Consider the following 24,134-nt stretch of genomic DNA (forward strand, 5'->3'; position numbering starts at 1 on the left):
TGTGGAAAAATGTGTTATGTGCTGATGAGAACAAGGTTGAATTTTTTTGGCCATAATTTCAAAAGGTATTTTTGGCACAAAAACAACACAACACATCACCAAAAGAACACCATACCCACGGTGAAGCATGGTGGTGGCGGCATCCTGCTTTGGGACTGCTTTTCCTCAGCCAGAATTGGGGCTTCAGTCAAGTTGGAGGGAATCATGAATAGCTTCAAATACCAGTTGAATTTGGTTCAAAACCTTCAGGTGTCTGCCAGAAAGCTGAAGATGAAGAGGAATTTTACCTTTCAGCACAACGACCCAAAGCATACATCCAAATTAACAAAGGAATGGCTTCACCCGAAGAAGAGCAACGTCTTGGAATGGCCTGGCCAGAGCCCAGACCTGAATCCAATAGAAAATCTGTGGGGTGATCTGAAGAGGGTTGTGCACAGGAGATGCCGCAATTTGATGGATCTAGAACGTTTTTGCAAGGAAGAGTGGGAAAATACTGCCAAGTCAACATGTGCCAAGCTGATAGACCCTTACCCAAAAATACTGAGAGCCGTAATAAAATCAGAGGGTGCTCCAACAAAGTATTAGTTTAGGGGTGTGCACACCTATGCAACCAGGTTATTGCAAGTCTTTTGTTTTCTTTTTTCCCCTAAAAGGTTTCAGCTTATTTTTCACTTGAATTTTATCAGTTGCAATTTCACATTAAAGGCAGCGCAAGTCCTGATATGATTTATCTTGGGTTAATTTTTTTTTAATATCATAAAAACCTGCCATGATGATTTTATATCCATACGGTGGATATAAAAAGTCCACACACCCCTGTTAACAACAGGGTGTGTGGAGTTTTTTATATCCACTGTATGAGAGATTAAGCAACCACAGGGGCCCCTTGTTGATCAATGAACATAAAAAAAATGTCAGCTAGAGAGGGCAAGAGAGGACGACAAGGCAGTCATATACTGTTTAGGTGAGGGTTTTTGTTTTTGTTTTGGTCTAAAAACTCATAACTCAGACCACTCACTGAAACAAACCTGACTCAGACCTCAAACCGAGCTGGTCTGAGAACAGTTCGTTTTGAGTCTGTTTCATGGTCAAGGGGTTTGCGCATTGAGAACAGTAGTGGCAGGCACAATGAATGAGTGAGTCACATTTGAACAAATCGTTTTCGAGTTTGACACGAATCGAGTCTCGAGGATATTATAAGTAGAAACTTCCTCCTGCTGTAACGTTTGTTAGTTTGCTGTGTTTGAAATAATAACATTTGCTTTCTATGTCTGAAATAAAGACCTACCTACTACTTTTGGCTACTCCCGTTAGGGGTCGCCACAACAGATCATTCATTTCCATCTCTTCCTGTCCCCTGTCAACACAGCCACCTGCATGTCTTCCCTCACCACATCCATAAACCTCCTCTTTCGCCTTCCTCTTTTCCTCCATAGCTCCATATTCAGTATCCTTCTCCCAATATACCCAGCATCTCTCTGCACATGTCCAAACCATCTCAATCTGGCCTCTCTTGCTTTGTCTCCAAACCATCCAACCTGAGCTGTCCCTCTAATAAAGTCGTTCCTAATCCTGTCTCATCACTCCAACGAAAATCTTATCATCTTCAACTCTGCCACCTCCAGCTCTGCCTCCTGTCTTTTTGTCAGTGCCACCGTCTCCAAACCATATAACATAGCTGGTCTCACAACCATCTTGTAAACCTTCCCTTTAACTCTTGCTGGTACCCTTCTGTCGCAAATCACTCCTGACACTCTTCTACACCCACTCCACCCTGCCTTCATGCTCTTCTTCATCTCTCTTCTGCACTCCCCGTTACTTTGAACAGTTGGCCCCAAGTATTTAAACTCATACACCTTCGCCAACTCTACTCCTTGCATCCTCACCATTTCGCTGTCCTCCCTCTTGTTCGTGCATATGTATTCCATCTTGCTCCGACTGACTTTCATTCCTCTTCTCTCCAGTGTCATACCTCCACCTCTTCAGGCTCTCTTCAGCCTGCACCCTACTCTCGCTACAGATCACAATATCATCTGCAAACATCATAGTCCACGGAGACTCCTGCCTGATTTCGTCCATCAACCTGTCCATCACCATTGCAAACAATAAAGGGCTCAGAGCCGATCCTTGATGTAATCCCACCTCCACTTTGAACCCATCTGTCACTCCTAGCACACATCTCACCACTGTCACACTGTCCTCATACATATCCTGCATCATGCCTACATACTTCTCTGACACTCCCGACTTTCTCCTACAATACCACATCTACTCTCTCGGCACCCTGTCGTATGCTTTCTCTAAAGATACAATGTAACTCCTTCTGGCCTTCTCTATACTTCTCCATCAACATTCTCAAAGCAAACATTGCACATGTGGTGCTCTTTCGTGGCATGAAACCATACTGCTGCTCGCTAATCGTCACCTCTCCTCTTCACCTAGCTTCTATTACTCTTTCCCATATCTTCATACTGTGTCTGATCAACTTTATACCTCTGCAGTTGCTACAGTTCTGCACATCGCCCTTACACTTGAAAATCGGTAGCAGTATGCTTCTTTCCAACTCCCCGGGCATCCTCTCCCTTTCCAAGATTGTGTCAAACAATCTAGTTAAAAACTCCACCGACATCTCTCCTAAACATCTCCATGCCTCCACAGGTATGTCATCTGGACCAACTGCCTTTCCACTCTTCATAGTTGCCCTCACTTCCTCCTTGCTGATCCATCGCACTTCCTGATTCACTATCCCCACATCATCCAACCTTCTCTCGCTCTCATTTTCTTCATTCATCAGTCCCTCAAAGTATTCCTTCCACATTCTCAACACACTCTCCTCACTTGTCAGCACATTTCCATCTCTATCCTTCATTGCCCTAACCTGCTGCTTATCCTTCCCTGCTCGGTCCCTCTGTCTAGCCAATCGGTACAAGTTCTTTTCTTCATCCTTAGTGTCTAACCTCTCATACAACTCACCATATGCCTTTTCTTTTACCTGCGCCACCTCTCTCTTCGCTTTACACTGCATTTCCTTGTACTCCCGTCTACTTTCTTCATCTCTCTGACTATTCCACTTCTTCTTTGCCAACCTCTTCCTCTGTATACTTCGCTGTACTTTGTCATTCCACCACCAAGTCTCCTTGTCTTCCTTCTTCTGCCCAGATGACACACCAAGTACCTTCCTAGCTGTCTCCCTCACTATTTCTGCAGTGGTTGCCCAGCCATCCAGCAACTCTTCACTTCCACCCAGTGCCTGTCTTAACTCCTCCCTGAACTCCACACAACAGTCTTCCTTCTTCAGCTTCCACCATTTGATCCTTGGCTCTGCCTTCACTCTCTTCCTCCTCTTGATCTTCAAAGTCATTCTACAGACCACCATCCGATGCTGCCTAGCTACGTTCTCCCCTGTCACCTCCTAGCAGTCTCCAATCTCTTTCTGATCGTGCCTCTTACATAAGCTTTAGTCCACCTGTGTGCACTTTTCTCCACTCTTATACGTCACCCTGTGTTCCTCCCTCTTCTTGAAATATGTATTCACCACAGCCTTTTCCATCCTTTTTGCAAATTCAACCACCATCTGTCCTACCACATTCTTCTCCTTGACGCCATACCTACCCATCACCTCATCATCACCTCTGTTCCCTTCACCAACATGTCCACTGACGCCTGCTCCAATCACCACTCTCTCCTCCTTGGGTACACTCTTCACCACTTCAGAATTATTCTTTTTTTTCCCCATCTCACATCCAACTTGCGGGGCATATGCGCTGATAACATTCATCAACACACCTTCGATTTCCAGCTTCATACTCATCACTCTGTCTGACACTCTCTTCACCTCCAGCACACTCTTGATAAGAATGACCTCTACCCCATGTCTCCTCCCATTTGCACCATGGTAGAAAAGTTTGAAGCCACCTTAAGTGCTCCTGGCCTTACTCCCCTTGCACCTGGTCTCTTGCACACACAGTATATCTACCGTCCTTCTCTCCATCATATCAGCCAGCTCTCTCCCTTTTCCAGTCATAGTGCCAACATTCAAAGTTCTGACTCTCACCTCCAAACCCTTACCCTCCCTCCTCTCCCACTGTCTCTGGACATGCCTTCCCCCTCTCCTTCTCCTTCACCCAACAGTAGCATAGTTTCCACCAGCACCCTGCTGCCCAACAGTACCGATGGCAGTCGTTAGTAACTCAGGCCTCAACCAATCGGTATGGAAATCTTATTCATGAGCCGCATATTTGATTTGGTAAAGGTTTTATGTAGGATGCCCTTCCTGATCCAGCCCTCCTCATTTATCAGGGTTTGGATCGGCACTAAGAATGCACTGGCTTGCATATCCTCAGTGGCTGGGTTCAAATGTTATAAAGCTGCAAAGTGCTGCAAAGCTTGAATGTGTGTATGTGCTGTACAGTGTGTATTGCATAGTATACACCGATCAGCCAAAACATTAAAACCACTGACAGGTAAGAGAATAGCATTGATTGTCTCGTTACAATGGCACCTGTCAAGGGGTGGGATATATTAGGCAGCAAATGACCAGTCAGTTCTTGAAGTTGATGTGTTGGAAGCAGGATAAATGGGCAAGCATAAGGACTAAGCATAAGTGACTTTGACAAGGGCCAAATTGTGATGGCTAGACGACTGGGTCAGGGCGTCTCCAAATCGGCAGGCTCTTGTGGGGTTTTCCAGGTATGCAGTGGTCAGTACCTACTAAAAGTAGTCCAAGCCACAGGGTCATGGGCACCCAAGGCTCACTGATGCGTGTGGGGTACGATGGCAAGCTCGTCTGGTCTGATCCCACAGAAGAGCTATTGTAGATCAAAATGCTGAAAAAAGTTAACTCTGGCTAAAATAGACAGGTGTCAGAACACACAGTGCATCGCAGCTTGCTGTGTATGGGGCTGCGTAGCCGCAGACCAGTCAGAGTCATGATGACCCCCTGTCCCCTGCTGAAAGCACCTACAATGGGCTGGACCATGGGGCAGTGGAAGAAGGTGGCCTGATCTGATGAATCACATTTTCTTTTGCATCATATGGACGGCCGAGTGTGTGTGCGTCATTTACCTGGGGAAGAGATGGCACCCGGATGCACTATGGGAAGAAGGCAAACCAGCAGAGGCAGTGTGATGCTCTGGGCAATGTTCTGCTGGGAATCCTTGGGTCCTGGCATTCATGTGGATGTTACTTTGACAATACCACCTACCTAAACATTGTTGCAGACCAAGTATACCCCTTCATGGCAATGGTATTTCCTGATGGCAGTGGCTTCAGATCGTTTTATTGTTTTGGCTGATCGGTGTATGCTATATACTGAATGAGCTGACTAGCATTGTTCTACTGCTGCATACAGTGATCCTAGACACAGGTGAACTAAAAAGGTTACTCGAATCGAATCATGCATATTCTGGATATCAGGATAACATAATGAAGTCCGTCGGCTTCAATGCAAGACAGTATAGTTTTTGGCGAATTTCAAATAATGCTACTACCCTTTTTTTAAAATGATACTTTAAATGATCACATTCAGCACTCATACATACCTTGAATTTGATCTACTAAAAATATCTTAATTGTTACCATTGCTCTCTGTGACAAGGTGGAAAATTTTGACAAACTTTTTTGAAAAAGAAAACAAACAAACAAATAAGCAAACAACCAAACAAAAACAAGCTAGTGCTACCAACACTTAGGTTTAGCTAACTTAGAAAACTATCATAGAGTAAATAATGTCTTATAAAACTATAAACCTTGTAATGTTTCGATTTTAACAGCTGCTGAGTATTGCACAGCCGTCACTGACTGTCCGTGTGCGCCCTCTACTGGATGACTGGGTTCACTGCACGAATTGAGGGATAAAGACGGTCCCGGGTACAGGGTGTACCGGAAACTCGTATGACGTATAAATTTTCCAAAGTCCCAATTCATTTATCTCAGAGAGTTGAATCAGTTCATCTGGACATAAATGAACCGATTCAGCTTTCTTGGATTTCCTTACCTAGATTATCGAGCGTGCATCAAGACGTCCCATTCATTTAGACGTCGCCTGACGCCGCTCCACTGGACCCAAAGGAACCGGAGAAGAACCGCCCACCATTTATAACGACACGGTTCGTTTCGCCTTTCGCTCCACTGTCCTTGTGGTTTGCCGTATAAAAAAGAAAAGAAAGAAAAAAAAATCACATGATACTACTTATACCACACTGAGAGGAAACACAAACAAAACCAAGTCGTGGCCGGTTTTGCTGAATTAAAGTGGGGGTTTTTTTCGGAAAAAAATATTATTTTTGGTACACTTACTGGAAAAGGGAACGCGGATGGATAATTAACATGCTGTTGATATTGGGAAGATACTTCCCTCGGTAGGAAAGATGGGACTTTTTTTTTATTAGCCAAAATGGTTGAAGGAGGAGACGCTTGGCAAATGATAACCTACGGACTGATGACCCCTTGAATCTTTATCTCGCTTTCTTCTTTTTCTTACCCCATTACTTCCTCTCCACGCTATGCTCTGTGCCCATTATCTTTACTATAGACGCTCCACCATTATCTTTTAGGGGAGAACTAATCCTAATTCGAAGAGGTCCAATCAACAAAACCAGCAAATGCACCGAGGCCCATTCAAACTGAAGCGGAATATAAGGAGAACCGAGTCCTCTTTTAAGTAAACACACTGAGAGCACCGAGTCCTATTTTAGTTTGCTAAACCCCCTGGTTCAGGTTTGATTTGTTCTAAAGGGTTCATACACGAAACAAACAAAAACTAAACTGCAGCCCTGCCTCATATCAAGGCTACCTCTCACCTTGTTAAGAGTAAATATAAAGCTATGTAAATATGGATGTGGCTATTCAAACGTCAGAGTAGATACAAAGTGCAAATATGTACAGTATGATAGGTGTGTAATTATGCGTCGTAGCAACAAAATTTCAGTTTAAAAGGGAAAAGAATGTAATACAATGTGTGCAGAGTGTGCAGACATAGCCCACCCTTGAAAGATATCACTGGAGAAAATGATCAGATTAGGAACTGTACATGCATAAATGGATCATAGTGTGTGTAATGATATGTACCCACCGGGCCAGAAGGTGGCAGTATTGGTATAGCTTTGTTTATTACAGAGGGTTAAGGTTCGTGCGCAGAAAGTTCTAGGATCAGAACATGTGACAGCCATGGAGCAGAAAAGAAGTGATTAAATACACAGAGGCAAGATTTACTTTTCAGCTTGGTTTATTACTCACCTGAAGGGCATCTTTGCCAGACACGGAATTCCTCAAACAGTGCAGTGACAGTGACCCCCAGTATAGATTCCGGGAGTTTCAGATGTTTGCAGAACAGTATGGGTTCCAACACACCACATCAAGCCCTCTCCATCCACAGGCAAATGGAAAGGCAGAGAGAGGAGTGGAAATTGTCAAAATACTCCTGAAAAAGGCCACTGAAACCAACTCAGACCCTTACCTGGCATTGCTGACCTATCGATCCTCACCTCTGTCATGTGGCACATGCTTGCGGAGCTCCTCATGAACCGCAAACTGCGCAACACACTGCCATGCATGCCTGTGAAAAAGGAAAACGGGACTGACACAGAAACACATGCAGCTCAAGTGGAAACAGAAAAAGAACCATGACAAGGCTGCCATGAGTCTGAAACCTCTTACAGACATGATATGGTCAGAATCGAAGAGCCCTCCGCATGGAACAGAAAGGCAATGGTCCTGAAAGAAGTAAGTCCAAGGTCATATACCATTAGGACTGAAGATGGACAGGTACTGTGGAGAAACCGCAGAAGTCTGCTTAAGACTCAGGAGACATTTCAGGAACAGGCAGGTGCTGAAGTGACACCTCCTGTTGTGCATCCTCCAGACGTGCACCCGACTGAGTTTCCTCCGCCTACCCCAACGATTGAAACACCAGTCATGCGCAGGTCTAGCAGGCCTAGAAAACAGAAAGTTGTGATGGACTTGTAGGATAAAAAATAATGATAAAAAACAAGAGAATTTGAGTTTTGTTAGAGATATCCTACAAGACATCGGTGCGGAGTTATTTGAAAACTTCCCAGAAAGTTACATTGAGTTGGGATACATGAAAAGGAATTAATGTGACTTACCTGTTTGTTGTTACATAGTATGCCTGTACAGAAAAGAAGTATGAAATATATTGATTAATGTTTAAATGACTAGGTGTGGCAATAGCTTAATGTGACTTACCCGTTTGTTATTTTATCTGAAAAGTGTTAAAATGTGGTGTAATGTTTAGATGACTAAATTTGGTTATAGCTTAACAGTCTCTAGACTTTATACTTACCTTGTATTCTTATTCTTATTTTTTTTGTATTAACTTCAAAGGAAGGAGGATGTAACGGTATGTGCCCACCGGGCCAGTAGGTGACAGTATTGGTATATCTTGTTTATTGTAGCGGCTTAAGGTTCATGCGCAGAACGTTCAAGGATCAGAACATGTGACAGCCATGGAGCAGCAGAGAAGTGATTAAATACACTGAGACAAGATTTACTATTCAGCTTGATTTATTACATAACCGGACATTACTGTGTGCAATGTGTCTGTGTGTGGGGGGGCGGTTACGGTGAAGAGGCGCGGCACTGTAGCGTCCCCCCCCCCCGCGCGCGCGTTCTAGTGTGGAACTCACGTCCTCTACATGTTTGCGTGGGTTTCCCCCAATTTCCTTGAGTTTTCTCTAACTGTGCAAAGACAAATTGGGTGAATTGGAAACTCTAAATTGCAAATACACGTGAATGGTGTGTGAATGTTTGCGTGTGGACCGTGAAGTTGCGATCTCTCTGGGTCGCTTCCGTGCCTTCAGCCTGATACCTACTAGAATAAACTCCAGCCCCTGCGCCACTAAACTGGATCAAGCTGTTGTGGATGATGACACATGGCATATGATGACGTATGATGCCCCCCACCCCCCGGACTAATCAACAGGCCCTCTGCCCTCCAGACTCCCACACACGTACGTAACCACTGTAATCTGTATATAAAACTGCACGTTCACACTTTTTGCCGTTTATATTCCCATATAGGTGTGTATTCGTTTATAATCCTTCACGTTTTTACTCTATGTAACAGTATTTTTCTTGCAATTGTACCAACACCAAGCTAAATTCCCAGTTCATGTAATGCACACGGCAATAAAATAATTTATTCTAATCATCACTTTCAACACAAAGGAATGTGTATTTTTTCCTATTAGGTATGAAAATATTGTCAGTTCAAGTTTGCACACCCTTATAAATTCATTGTGGTGGCATCTGCCAGCAACACCTCTGTAGCTTTGAGAATGTCTTTTGAGAATTCAAGAACACCTCAAAAAAGCAATGGCCCTGGCTAACTGCTCTTCCGGTCAGAATTTTCGTATTGGATTGAACTCGGGCCTACAACTAGGTCATTTCAAGTTTTTGTAAGCCATTCCATCATTTGCTTTGAAATTGAAATATTACTCATGAAAAGCATTATTGCAAACTAGATTTTTCCCAAGAAAAAAAAATCATCGTACTTTCTGCATTAAGATATTGGGCCTCATTCATCGATTGTTCATACGAACAAACGTGTTCTTACAGAATCGTGGATTTTTTAGTCCTGAAGTTAGCCTGAGACCAGTGTAGAACCCGGGCAACCCCTGAAGCCAACACTACTGTCTTTGCAAGCCTGGGTGATTGCTCATTCCAAGAGGTAGACAATAGCTGTTAGGGGGAAAAGAATTACAAATAACCATCAGCTTAGCCTCAGTGAGACAATCTTGAGCTAAAAATTCCACGGTTTTAAAGGAACAATTTGTACGTACAAACGATTGGTGAATGAGGCCCACTGTTCTTTTTACCCTTCTATGTAGTCCATAACTGAAGAATACCTCGACATGTTGATATGCATGTGTGGTACTACTAGCGCTGTCCACATTTGACATGACAGTGCAGAAATCAATGGCCACTGCAGCATCCTTTAAACTCATGTCTGCATTTAGAGACGGGCCTTTCTTCACTGATATATACTAACAGCAGCTACCTGCTTACATCCACTTAACATCTGCCAGGACTTTTTTTTTTGCAGCAATAAGAGGTTGTAATCTCCTCCAATTGACCAAAAATCAAAGTTAAGAGACAGACTACTCAATTATTAAATGAATTCACAGCTGAAAAAAGTGGCACAGTAACAATAGCAGATTGAAGCAATTTGGTCACATAGGTCTACTCCACAACTTTATACATGACCACAGTTAAGCGGGCTGAGCAAGAGATAAGGGAGAGTAAATATAGCAGTGAAGTAATCCTCTTCATGGACATCATTATCCAATTAGTCAACTTCCTTATCTCTTGCTGCAATAGGATAAAACAGCTGACAACGTGAATGGTTTAGTTTGTTCCCCAGAATAAATTTATTCAAGTTAGGACCATACAAACCTACTCAATGACAGGAGGAGGTACCAGATTTCTTTAACAGGAATGACATTGGTAAAGAGGGCGTGGAACGTTTAAATGATAAGATGCACAAAGTACAGCCGTTGCTCACAATAGTGAGACACTATAATTTGTTCCCATAAATAAGGCAGAATGCAGTGTCCATAGAAATGGATAGTTGTGTTACATTTAGCCAATTCTGACAATGATGTTAAGAAAAAAAACATTAAAAGGACTTAGATGACTTTCTTCAGCTCATCGTACAGCACCAACACAAAGGCACCGCCCATGCCTCTGAGCACGTTGGACCAGGCTCCCTTGAAGAAAGCTTTGCCACCCTCATCTCGTGCAATCTTACGCCAACAGTCGATGGTGCCACTGTACATGATGTCAGCTGAGAATTTTGAGAACAGATAAGACAAAGTAAGTGAAGTGAAACTGGTGGGAATATGATTTCCACATTAAAACAAAAAAGCCAATACCACATTTTTTGTCCTTCAGCTGACAGGCATGTGACACCTCTTCAAATTCTCAACATAAACATCTATCATCTAGCCATCTTTTGCCTATCTAAGCAACATCAGTTCTCTGAACAATATTATATTGCACTAAAGTTAGGCCGGTCATACTATGGAATTTTAATGCAGACATATTTATTTCTTCCAAACAGTGCTTGAAATACCCACCTCCTTTACGTCCAGACTGCATCATCATGCGCCTACGGACAGTGTCGAAGGGGTACGAGGTCAGGCCAGCCACAGCAGTCACGGACTGGGCAATCATCCAGCTTACCAATATGTGAGTGTTCTTGGGATCTGGAAGCATACCTGTAAACAGAGGCAGAGTGGTTACAGATCTATTAAATGTTGAGGTTTCCCTTCGAAACTAGTTGCATTTTAACATACCCTTAGCTGTGTCGTAGATGCCAAAGTAAGCAGCCCTGTAGATGATGATTCCTTGGACAGACACATTGAAGCCTTGGTACAAGCCCCTCACACCATCAGACCTGGAGATCTTCACCAGGCAGTCTCCAAGACCCTTGAACTCTCTTTCTTGGCCTGCTTTTCCGACATCTGCAGCAAGACGGGTTCTGGCGAAGTCAAGGGGATAAACAAAGCAGAGAGAGGTGGCTCCGGCAGCACCACCAGAGGCCAGGTTACCAGCAAAATACCTCCAGAATTGGGTGCGCTTGTCAACGCCATCAAGGAAGACCTTCTTGTATTTGTCCTTGAAGGCAAAGTTGAGGGCCTGGGTGGGGAAGTATCTGATGACATTGGCAAGGTTACCTCTCCAGAAGGAAAGGAAACCCTGCTCCTTGGGAATACGGGTGACACAATCAATGATACCCTTGTACTGCATATCAGCTGTGATCTGCTTGCTGGCATGCTGAACCTGCAATGTCAGATAGGGATTGTTAGAATTCAACAAATACACAAGAAAAAGGGGGCATACAACAATTTAGAGATCCCTGGTTGTGACCTTGGCACCTATCAAGTCAACTGCTCTAGGGTCACTTCAAGATCAAAACTCTGGAGCATAGCAGGCTTCGTTCTGCTAATGTTAACCAGCCCTGTGCATCGCAAATGCTAAAAGCACAACAGAGCATTGATACGTGTGCTTTTGGAAAGTTAATCACTGACCTGTAATAAATAAATGTCGACCGGGCAATATGAGGATAGCTGCAGACCAGATTCGACGTTAAGTGTTCAAATCGCATCGACGAGCAGACTGAACCAAGGATGTAAAACCGGTTGACCCGGCCGGTAATTGACTCCGGGCCTTGGCAGAATAACCTCATCTAGCCAGTGCATTACCTTGATTTTTTTCATAAGATCAAAATCATTAGAATTGTTTCACAAATTGGTTACAAAGTGAAGCTATTGTGTATATATTAGATTAAATATCTTTCGAGTTGGTAAAAAACCCTACAATGTCACGGCAATAATTTGTCCTTTGTTAGCTATGCAGGCTAAGCTTAGTAAAGGGAAGCTAAGCGTATGTTAGCAGTCAGGCTCGTGTAGGTCATTTCTCTCCATGGTGACCTCAAATTTCTAGACCCGCCAGTTATAAAGCAAGTCATTTATAAACCATGCAAGATACAAAGCAAAAGTAAACATCAAAAGCCGAACTGTGCGTACTGGCAACAGCAGTAGGAACTGGCCGGCAAAAGTCCGACCATCTTTACTGGAAGTTGGCAGGACCGTGCTAGGTTAGCTTTAGCCGCCTCGGCTCCCTGATGTTCTCGGAGAAAGTCAGCGGGGAACAGGAAGAAATCGCTTTACCTGAAGGAGAAGCTTCACCCTCTCGATGGGGGCAACAGCTGTCTTGGAGATGGCAGCTGAGATACCACCGGCCAAGAAGTCCTTGGCGAATGAAACTGCCTGTTCACTCATCGTTGGATGTTCTAATATGCCTTAAGAGATAATTCAGTACAAATGATACCCCCACTGCCCTCTACTGTGGATGGCCTACACCAACGAAATGGCCGATTGAACATTCGTGTTGAAGCTTTATCTCAGACATAACTCGCGATACCAGACGGGAATTGTGATTTACTGTTATTGGCCAACCATGACTGACGTCACACATTCCCGCCAATCAAGAAAATGAGTGGCTGACATATCATTACGTCATCTTCCGGCAACGCAGCGTTCCGCCCAAAGAGCATAAAGGCAGAGCTCGGACTAGGCAATAATCATCTGTTCATAGAACGCATGGCGGCAAATCCCATGTATGGCTAAGGACTCACACGAAGAAGAGCGACCGGAGGCAATGTTCAGCTTTAACTTCACAGAAGAAGAAGGAGGACCTTGCATAAAAAGAGGCCTCTTATTATGTAACAGACGGGAGTGCCCAATTTGAGGCTCAGTGCGGTGTTACGTCGTTTGTTTCCAAATCATTCCTGTACAAATACAGTCGATTGGGCAAGTGAGATGTTGCACTTTCGGAGAACAAAGCACACTTTTATGGAACATTTTTAAAAAATTCCGTTTTATGTCCCAACGGTAATTAAATAAATCTCATGACATGCCTATGCCCTATGGGCTACAGCAACTTTTTAGTTGATCAGTGCATTGTACTGTAACTTTTTAGTTGATCAGTGCATTGTACTGTTTGTCGTTATTTTTACTCGTCTATTAATTTTGGATGCAAGGGTCTAAGGGCAGGATGTTGTGTTGCTGTAAAGCCCACTGAGGCAAATTTGTAATTTGTGATATTGGGCTATACAAATAAAATTAACTTGACTTGATTACACCACCAATAGGGAAGTCTATGTATGACCTTGGTGCTATGTATGCATGTAGCATAGGTCAGTGTTTAGTTCAAGCAAGTGATTAAAGTGCGTGAAATTAATTATTAAAATTATAATATAATTATACCAACATGTACAATGGCTCTGCCAAATGATGGCAGCTAAGCAGGTATGGGCTTGGCTAGTACTTGGATGGGAGACCATCCGGTAAAACTGAGTTGCTGTCGGAAGTGGTGTTGGTGGGCTAGTAGGGGGCAGTCTTCCCTCTGGTCCTAATTAAAAAAAAACACAACAACAAATATCAAATCCCAGTGCAGTGACGGGGACACTGCTGTAGGAGATACTGTCCTTCAGATGAGACGTTAAACTGAGGTCCTGACTCAATGCGGTCATTAAAGATCCCATGGCACTTATCGCAAAGAGTAGGGGGTTCCCCGGTGTCCTGGCAAATTCCTAACCTGGCCGTCTCCATCTGGCCACCTTATCATCTCCCCATGTAGTTGGCTCAATGATTCCTCCCTGTCCACCTCAAGCTGATGTGTGGTGAGCATTCTGGTGCAAAATGGCTGTCATTCATCACCCAGGTGAGTTACCCCCTTCAATGTGATGCGCTTTGGGTGTCTAGAAAAGCGCCATATAAATGTAATGATTATTATTAGTGTAATGACCACAGACGCCTAGACTCGCTAGCGCTTGGCTAATGGGTCGGACCTTTTAGTTGACTGGTTAGTGCAGTCGCCTGTGTTCCGGACTACCTGAGTTCGATTCCCGGCTGCGGCTGGCTAGCTGCCCCCTGAATTCACTACATTGATGTCAGAACTACATTGATGTCAGACGTGGAATGGTGAGGCCATCGGAAGTGTGTGCGCCCAGAGGCGTGAGGGAGCTGATATACTGAACCGCGGGGACGTGCTTCCCGAAGGAGGGGGTAACAACCACGGATGCCTAGACTCGCTAGCGCTTGGCTAACGGGTCGGACGCTTTAGTTGACTGGTTAGCACAGTTGCCCGTGGTCCGGGCTACCCATATTCAATTGCCGGCTGCCCCCTGAATTTGCTACATTGGTGTCAGAAGTGGGATGGTGAGACCGTGAGGCCAGCGGAAGCATGTGTGCCCAGAGGCGTGAGGGAGCTGATATGCTGAATCGCGGGGACGCACTTCTTGAAGGAGAGGGGTAGTGTAATGACCATGGATGACTAGACTCACTAGCAGGCCTTGGCTAACGGGTGGGACCCTTTAGTTGACTGGTTAGCGCAGTCGCCCATGGTCTGGGTTATCCAGGTTCGATTCGCGGCTGTGGAGGATTCCCGACTGCTCCCTGAATTCGCCACGATATTTTATTAAAATGTCTCTTTTTGTCACGTATCGGGAAAGAACCCAAAAGCAGACGGGACAACCAGGTAAGGGAAGAATCCAGTCTTTATTGAAGTGACCGATCTTGGGGGTAGAGCAGGAGGTGGCTCTGTGGCAGGTAGGCAGGCAGGCAGAAGTTCATGAATGGCGACGTTCCAGCGAAGACTGGTCCATAGTGGAGGCCTTTTAAGGGTGAGGGCGATTGCCGGGGTGAAGGGGGGGTCAGCTGGTGTAGCAGGTGTCAAGGGTGATCGCTTTGATGTCAAGGGCGAGAGGCTGTGACAATACCCCCCCTCCGAGGGGCGCCACCGGGCGACCTACCAGGCCCGTCAGGGTGAGTCCTGTGGAAGTCCCGGATGAGGTTCGTGTCCAGGACAAGGCGACGAGGGATCCAACACCTCTCCTCCGGGCCATATCCCTCCCAGTCCACGAGATACTGCAGGCCGCGACTGCGATGACGAGATTCCAGGAGACGACGAACGGTGTAAGCCGGATGATCGTTGCTCATACGAGGAGGTGGGGGCGGGGGGGCCGGAGGAACTAGAGGGCTGGTAGAGACAGGTTTGAGGCAGGACACATGGAAGGAAGGGTGAACCCAGAGTGCGGGGCAGCTTCAGATGGACCACAGAGGGGTTAATGACTTTGACAATGGGAAAGGGACCAACATACCTGGGGGACAGTTTTTTAGCGTCCGATCTCAAGGGTAGATCCTTGGTAGAGAGCCATACTTGGTCACCGGGGGAGTAGTCCGGAGCAGGGGTGCGATGACGATCCGCCAAGCGCTGGTAACGGCCGGGAGGCCCTGAGCAGTGCAGCACGGGCTCGTCGCCAGGTCCGACATGGGCCTGGACAGACGGAACCGGAATGTCTACCTCTTGAGAAGGAAAAAGGGGGGGCTGATAGCCGTAAAGGCATTGAAAAGGGGACAACCCAGTAGCAGACGATGGCAAGGTGTTATGGGCATATTCTACCCAGGGAAGTTGTGAGGACCAAGAGGATGGGTTGGCAGACACCAGACAGCGGAGGACAGTCTCCAATGCCTGGTTGGCCCTCTCGGCCTGGCCGTTGGTCTGAGGATGGAACCCCGATGACAGGCTGACGGTGGCACCGATGGCAGAGCAGAAAGCCTTCCAGACAGCAGAAGTGAACTGGGGGCCACGGTCAGACACTATATCATGGGGAAGACCGTGGACCCGGAAAACCTCCCTGACCAGCAGATCCGCAGTCTCTCGGGCCGAAGGCAGTTTAGACAAGGGCAAAAAGTGAGCAAATTTACTGAAGCGATCAACAACAGTTAGTACAACGGTGTTACCGTCGGAGGCGGGCAGACCAGAGACGAAATCCAAGGACAGATGCGACCAGGGACAGTATGGAACAGGCAGGGGGTGCAGCAGACCGGCACTGGCCCGAGTGGAGGGCTTATTCTGGGCATAAACAGGACAGGCAGAAACAAAAGACCCAGTATCCTCCGTCATGGAAGGCCACCAGAACCGCCTGCGGAGGAAGGCTAGGGTACGGGTTACTCCAGGATGGCAGGTAAGTTTGGAAGAGTGAGCCCACTGCAACACGCTAGATCTAACAGCGTCTGGAACAAACAAGCGCCCGGGGGGACCGTTACCTGGGTCAGGCTGAGTCTGTTGTGCTGCCATGACCTCCCTTTCAATGTTCCAGGTGACAGCCGCAGCCGCAACCACACAGGTAGAGGGAACGATGGTGTCAGGTTGGAGCGTGGGCTCAGACTCCTCCCCATGCACACGAGACAGAGCATCGGGCTTGGCAATCCTGGAGCCAGGTCTGTATGTCAAAGAAAAATTAAAACGACCAAAAAAGAGTGCCCACCTGGCTTGGCGCGCGGTGAGTCGCTTTGCTGACTGGATGTATTCCAGGTTCTTATGGTCAGGCCACACTATAAAAGGAAGCTCAGACCCCTCCAGAAAATGTCGCCATTCCTCCAGTGCCAATTTCACCGCCAGGAGCTCACGATTCCCCACATCATAGTTCCTTTCAGCTGGGGAGAGACGGCGAGACAGGAAGGCACAGGGGTGTGTCCTGCCATCCTCACTGGAGCGCTGAGAAAGGACGGCCCCCACCCCAATCTCAGAGGCGTCCACTTCTACAATGAACTGCTTGGTTGGGTCTGGCTGGATGAGGATAGGAGCTGTGGTGAAGCGGTGCTTGAGGGCTTGGAAAGCTGCCTCTGCTATGGGGGTCCACAGGAACGGTCTGGAGGTGGAGGTAAGAGCGGTTAGTGGGGCCGCAACGCGGCTGTAGTTGCGGATGAACCGTCTGTAGAAGTTGGCAAACCCGAGGAACCTCTGAAGCTGCTTACGGCTGGTCGGGCTTGGCCACTCGAGAATCACTCTGACCTTGGCGGGGTCCATTCTCACCTGCCCATCGGCCACGATGTAGCCCAGGAAGGTGACTGAAGGGGCATGGAATTCGCACTTCTCTGCTTTTACGAAAAGGCGGTTCTCCAGAAGCCGTTGAAGGACTTGGCGGACGTGCATGACATGCTCTGACAGGTCTCTGGAAAAAATCAGGATATCATCCAGGTAAACAAAAACGAAACGATCCAACAAGTCACGTAGGACATCATTGACCAGACTCTGGAAGACAGCTGGGGCATTAGTGAGACCAAACGGCATCACCAGATATTCAAAATGCCCCAGGGGGGTGTTGAAGGCAGTCTTCCATTCATCTCCGTCTCGAACCCGGACCAGGTGGTAAGCATTGTGGAGGTCTAGTTTAGTGAACACTGTGGCTCCCTGGAGAGAATCAAAAGCGGAAGTCATGAGGGGCAGAGGGTACTTATTCTTGACTGTGATGTTATTGAGGCCTCTATAGTCAATACACGGCTGGAGGGTCTTGTCCTTCTTGGCCACAAAAAAGAACCCCGCACCAAGGGGTGATGATGACGGGCGAATAAGACCAGCAGCCAAGGAGTCCTTGATGTACCTCTCCATGGACTCCCGCTCAGGCTTGGAGAGGCTATATAGGCGGCTGCTGGGGAGGGGAGCGCCCGGCAGCAGGTCAATAGCGCAATCATAGGGGCGATGAGGAGGCAGGGAGAGAGCTTACTGCTTGTTGAACACGGCTTGGAGGTCATGGTACTCTGGAGGCACCAGTGACAGGTCAGAGGTCTCAGAGCTTGACACCTGACTGGGGACAGACTGAGGCAGAGCAGACTGGAGGCATATGGCATGACAGACGGGACTAGAACTTGAAATTCTGGCCGATGACCAATCAATATGGGGACTATGCTTAACCAGCCAGGGATGACCAAGTATAATGGGAACAAAGGGAGAATTGATAACGAAAAAACGTAACTCCTCTTGATGGTTTCCCGACAACAGGAGGCGCACAGGCTCGGTCTTAGAGGTTATCCAGGCCAGGAGACGTCCATCCAGGGCATTAGCTTCAAGAGGCTGGTCCAGACTCACACTGGCCAGACCTAGCTGCTTCACAACACTTGCATCCAAAAAGCTTTCATCAGCTCCAGAGTCAATTAAAGCCAAAAGTTTAGTGGACTGACCTTTAAAACTGATGGTAGCTTGCAACTGGGTACGTGGACGAGGAGACAGAGGGCAGACAGTTGGGCTCACGAGGATCCTCCCCCTCCCTCGTGAGCCTGCTAGTTTGACGGAACGGTGAGGGCAGGAGGCGAGAAAGTGACCAGGCTGACCACAATACAAGCAGCTGTTCTCGGTGATGCGGCGTTGACGCTCCTCCGAGTTGAGCTGGAAGTGGCCGAGTTGCATCGGCTCCGAAGCTGGGGAGGAGTCACGCCTCGGGCTTTCTCGGAGGATGGCAACCTCAGTCGAGCGAGCTTGGCCCCCAGAGTTTGGAGGTGTGGCCCGTGGTAAGTTGTTGTGACCAGGAAAGCGGCGCGTCCTCTCTCGCCTCCGCTCCTGGAGACGGTTGTCCACACGAATGGCCAGGGTAACCAATTCCTCCAACCCTCCAGGCTCGGGGTAGGAAACCAATTCGTCCTTTATGGATTCGCTTAGCCCGTTGGAAAAGCCGGCCTGGAGGGACTCGTTGTTCCATCCGCTCTCCGCTGATAGCGTACAGAACTCAACTGAGTAGTCAGTGATGCTGCGGGAACCCTGGCGGAGAGAGATCAGTCTTTTTGACGCATCCTTTCCCCGCACGGGATGATCAAAAACCTGGCGAAAAGCAGTGGTGAACTCAGCGTAGGATGAGGAAGTGGAGGCCCGCATCTCCCACACCGCTGTAGCCCAATCCAGGGCGCTTCCCCGGAGAAGACCCATGATGTAAGCGACTTTGGCTCCATCCGTGGAATATGACTGGGGCTGCTGGTTAAACACAATCTCACACTGCATCAAAAAAGGGCGACAAAGTCCAAAATCTCCATCATACTTATCGGGCGGGGCAACCCATGGTTCTTTAGCCGAAGTTGATGGCGCTGGGGGTGGCGGAGCTGGAGGGGCGGATCCCAGGCTAGCGAAGGCACTAAGTTGGGTCTGGATTCCGGAGATCTTTGAGCTGAGCCCACGGAGGGCGTCAGCCATCCCCTGTAGCACCTGGCTGTGCTGGCCAAGGACCGATTCCTGGTTGGCTACAGCCTGGCAGACCGTGGCCAGGTCTGTGGTGGAATGGTCTGCTGGGTCCATAGTGGCTGGAACGTACTGTCACGTATCGGGAAAGAACCCAAAAGCAGACGGGACAACCAGGTAAGGGAAGAATCCAGTCTTTATTGAAGTGACCGATCTTGGGGGTAGAGCAGGAGGTGGCTCTGTGGCAGGTAGGCAGGCAGGCAGAAGTCCATGAATGGCGACGTTCCAGCGAAGACTGGTCCATAGTGGAGGCCTTTTATGGGTGAGGGCGATTGCCGGGGTGAAGGGGGGGGGGGTCAGCAGGTGTGGCAGGTGTCAGCTGGCGTAGCAGGTGTCAGCTGGTGTAGCAGGTGTCAAGGGCGATTGCTTTGATGTCAAGGGCGAGAAGCTGTGACACTTTTCTTCATGTCTCTTCTCTTCCTACCACAATAAAACAATATGCCTTTCGAGATTAGCTACAGTAAAAGTTTAACAGGGCACTGCATAACACAGGTGCAAATTTGAGGAAAGTACTTGATTCCTGAAAAGTAGGTATTAGTTCTCAACACAACCCATATTGATACGAAACAACACCCAGTTTGCAAACTCAGTGTTCAAGAACAGCAACCTTGGAAATATTGTCTGCTATGGACTGTCGACCTGTCCAGGTGGTTCCCCGCCTTTCGCCCAGTGAGCACTGGGATAGGCTCCAGCACCCCACGACCCTCATCAGGATAAGCGGCTTGAAAAATGGATGAATGAATGAATTTATTAATGTATTTTGTAACTTCTTCATATTTTTTCACTGAATAAAATTAATTGTTCGACTGTGAACAACCAGATAACGTCACAGTCGAACGATTAATTTTATTCAGTGAAAAAATGAAATGTGTGAAGAAGTTAAAAACATTTCTTGGGGGTGCTACAGAGGTTCTATGGCCTTTCTTGGGTAAGCCCCCCCCCCCAGTGCCACCTCTATTCCCAAGATTAATGCTCTTGAATAAATTATTAGTTTTGTCACTTCAACCTCAGAGTGGTACCTTTTAACACTGGAACCTGCAGGATGAAAACTACCATCGTGATTTTTGGTAAATAATATGGACCTCTTGTGTAGAATTTTTATAGCATGAACGGGGTTTTATTGTCTGCTACAAAAATTTAGACATTCTATTTCTCCTCTCCACTGAAACTCACGTCCTTAAGTCGGCACGGCAATAATTAACAAAAACAACTATACTCTGGATCAGACATCTCTGATGCATGCTTGATTGCTTTTAATCAGAATAACCCTCATAATAATAATAATAATAATAATCTTATTTATATAGCACATTTCTAAAACAATGTTACAAAATGCTTTACAAAGAAATAAAACCAGGCATGGCAAAAATAAGAGAAATACCAAATAAGTAAAACTGAAAATAAAAACAGTATAAATAAAAACAAATAAATATCAAAAATTTGCAAAAGCTTTCATAAAAAGAAAAGTTTTAAGATGAAATTTAATAAAAACTAGAGACTTGGTTTGTCTTAGTTCAACAGGAAGAGAGTTCCATAGTGTGGGGGCTCTAACAGCGAAATCACCCTTTGTAACAAACGGAGACCTGGGAATAACCAGCAGGGCTCCATCTGCAGGTCTTAATGGTCAAGGGAGCATATGCCAGGTTAATAAATCACAAATGTATGTAGGAGCAAGACCATTTATACTACTTTCGGCTGCTCCCGTTAGGGGTCGCCACAGCGGATCATCCGTTTCCATTTCTTATGGAGCAAGACCATTTACAGCCTTAAAATTGAGCAATAAAATTTTAAAGTCAATTCGAAATATAACAGGGAGCCAGTGTAGTGAAGCAAGCACAAAAGTGGTATGGTCATGCCTCTTTGTCCCGGTAATGAGCTGAGCAGTGGCGTTTTGTTCCAACTGCAGATGGTGGCGGGAGTCCTTGCTGACACCAGAATAAAGTGCATTACAATAGTCAAGAATAGAGAAAAGCATGTACAACTTTTTGCAGCTCGGCAATTGATAAAATTGACCTAATTTTGGAGATTGGCTTGAGCTGGAGAGAGCATGACTGAACAACATGTTTAATTTGATTATCAAAACCAAGGTTAGCGTCGAATATTACCCCAAGATTCCCAGCAGCCTACTTAAGAATACCTGACAGACCAGCAAGATTAGTAACAAAAGGGCAGATGGAATTTTCGTGACCGAACAGAATGACCTCAGACTTATCATCATTACATTTGACAATTTTTTCAGACATCCAGGATTTAATGTCAGAGAGGCAAATTGTGAGATTTGTTAGGGCGCTAGGATCTGTGGGTTTTAGTGGCATGTATAACTGAGTGTCATCAGCATGAAAGTGGTAGAGCACATCCTGATTTTGAATGACCTGGCCAAGGAGCAGCATGAAAACAGAAGGGGGCCAAAACTGAGCATTAAGGGACACCACAACTCAACTGAGCCACCGAGTAGGTATAAAAAAAACTCTGCTGGTGAGGTAAGAGCATAATAAGCTAAGAGCCGAGCCCTTGATGCCAACTCAAGTCTCTAAGCGATGTAGGAGGATGTTGTGGACTGTGTCAAAGGCAGCACTTGGTAAAAGCAGTCTTGGACATGTCCACCACCAAAGCAATTGTATGCTTCTATGTATGTATGCCTTCATTGACGTGGTGTGTCTATGATGTATTCAGTCACATCCCTCCAGCCAATGTTTGGCAACTTTGTGATATCACTTGTCCACTGAGGTTCAGCAAGCATAAACGGATCGGAAAGTTTTTCTCCAGTACTTAGTGTAAGTTTCGACTCGTAATGCTTTCTGTCTTCCTTGCTTAGACCTTCAACATATTCTGAGATTCCAATTTTCTCAATTTTTTTAAACTTTTCTCCGTTTGATTTAACGTTTTATACACTTTCATCTGTGAGTTTCATAGGTACGCATGCTGTTTCTCGACCATGTTTTTCCACACATTCTGCGCACGCATTTTGTTTACAATGCAGCTTTTACGTCATGCAATAAGGGGTCTCCTCCAAAATTGTTTTTTAAACAAGATACCCCCGCATAATGCTCTGATCCATGGGACAGCCAAATGTCATTTTCCCATTGTCTACTACTAATACTACTACTACTTTTGGCTGCTCCCGTTAGGGGTCGCCACAGTGAATCATTCGTCTCCATCTCTTCCTGTCTTCTGCATCTTCCTCTGTCACACCAGCCACCTGCATGTCTTCCCTCGCCACATCCATAAACCTTCTCTTTGGCCTTCCTCTTTTCCTCTTCCCTGGCAGCTCCATATTCAGCATCCTTCTCCCAATATACCCAGCATCTCTCCTCCACTCATGTCCAAACCATCTCAATCTTGCCTCTCTTGCTTTGTCTCCAAACTGTCCAACGTGAGTGGTCCCTCTAATATAATCATTCCTAATCCTGTCCTTCTTTGTCACTCACAGTGAAAATCTTAGCATCTTCAACTCTGCCACCTCCAGCTCTGCCTCCTGTCTTTTTGTTAGTGCTACTGTCTCCAAACTATATAACATAGCTGGTCTCACAATCATCTTGTAAACCTTCCCTTTAACTCTTGCTGGTACCCTTCTGTCGCAAATCACTCCTGACACTCTTCTACACCCACTCCACCTTGCCTGCATTCTCTTCTTCATCTCTCTCCTGCACTCCCCCTTACTTTGGACGGTTGACTCCAAGTATTTAAACTCCTACGCCTTCGTCACCTCCACTCCTTGCATCCTGACCATTCCACTGTCCTCCCTCTCATTCAGAAACAGGTATTCCGTCTTGCTCCTACTGACTTTCATTTCTCTTCTCTCCAGTGCATACCTCCACCTCTCCAGGCTCTCTTTAACCTGCACACTACTCTCAAACATCATAGTCCACGGAGACTCCTGCCTGATCTTGTCCATCAACCTGTCCATCACCATGGCAAACAAGAAAGGGCTCAGAGCCGATCCTTGATGTAATCCCACCTTCACCTTGAACCCATCTGTCATTCCAACTGAACACCTCACCATTGTCACACTTTCCTCATACATATCCTGCACCACTCATACATACTTCTCTGCAACTCCCAACTTCCTCATACAATACCACACTTCCTCTCTCGGCACCCTATCATATGCTTTCTCTAAATCTACAAAGACGCAATGTAACTCCTTCTGGCCTTCTCTATACTTCTCGATCAACATTCTCAAAGCAAACATCGCATCTGTGGTGCTCTTTCGTGGCATGAAACCATACTGCTACTCACTAATCATCACCTCTCCTCTTAATCTGGCTTCTATTACTCTTTCCCATATCTTCATGTTGTGGCTGACCAACTTTATACCTCTGTAGTTGCTACAGTTCTGCACACTGCCCTTATTCTTGAAAATCGGTACCAATATGCTTCTTCTCCACTCTTCAGGCATCCTCTCCCTTCCCAAGACTGTGTTAAGCAATCTAGTTAAAAACCCCACTGCCATCTCTCCTAAACATCTGCATGCCTCCACAGGTATGTCATCTGGACCAACTAACTGCCTTTCCACTCTTCATCCTCTTCTTAGCTGCCCT

General features: G+C 46.3%; 1 protein-coding gene across 1 annotated transcript; it reads right to left on the reverse strand.

The window, feature by feature from the left end:
- Positions 1-10,364: 10,364 nt before the first annotated feature.
- Positions 10,365-12,889, reverse strand: si:dkey-251i10.1 (uncharacterized protein LOC100038774 homolog). Its single transcript, XM_056285031.1, has 4 exons — positions 12,693-12,889; positions 11,316-11,802; positions 11,097-11,237; positions 10,365-10,804 (listed from the first exon to the last, which is right to left on the reverse strand). Exons 1-4 carry the CDS (start codon positions 12,801-12,803, stop codon positions 10,647-10,649), a joined length of 897 nt encoding a protein of 298 aa, XP_056141006.1. The 5' UTR covers positions 12,804-12,889; the 3' UTR covers positions 10,365-10,646.
- Positions 12,890-24,134: the final 11,245 nt, after the last annotated feature.

Source organism: Lampris incognitus, chromosome 8 (genome assembly GCF_029633865.1).
Source record: "Lampris incognitus isolate fLamInc1 chromosome 8, fLamInc1.hap2, whole genome shotgun sequence".
Lineage (NCBI taxonomy): Eukaryota > Metazoa > Chordata > Actinopteri > Lampriformes > Lampridae > Lampris > Lampris incognitus.

Excerpts from the sequence above, each read along its gene's own strand:
- si:dkey-251i10.1 (XM_056285031.1), bottom strand. The coding sequence starts at position 12,803 with ATGAGTGAACAGGCAGTTTCATTCGCCAAGGACTTCTTGGCCGGTGGT. Across the intron at positions 11,238-11,315 it reads CATCTACGACACAGCTAAGG|GTATGCTTCCAGATCCCAAG; the intron begins GTATGTTAAAAT and ends CTCTGTTTACAG. Across the intron at positions 10,805-11,096 it reads GCAGTCTGGACGTAAAGGAG|CTGACATCATGTACAGTGGC; the intron begins GTGGGTATTTCA and ends CAAAATTCTCAG.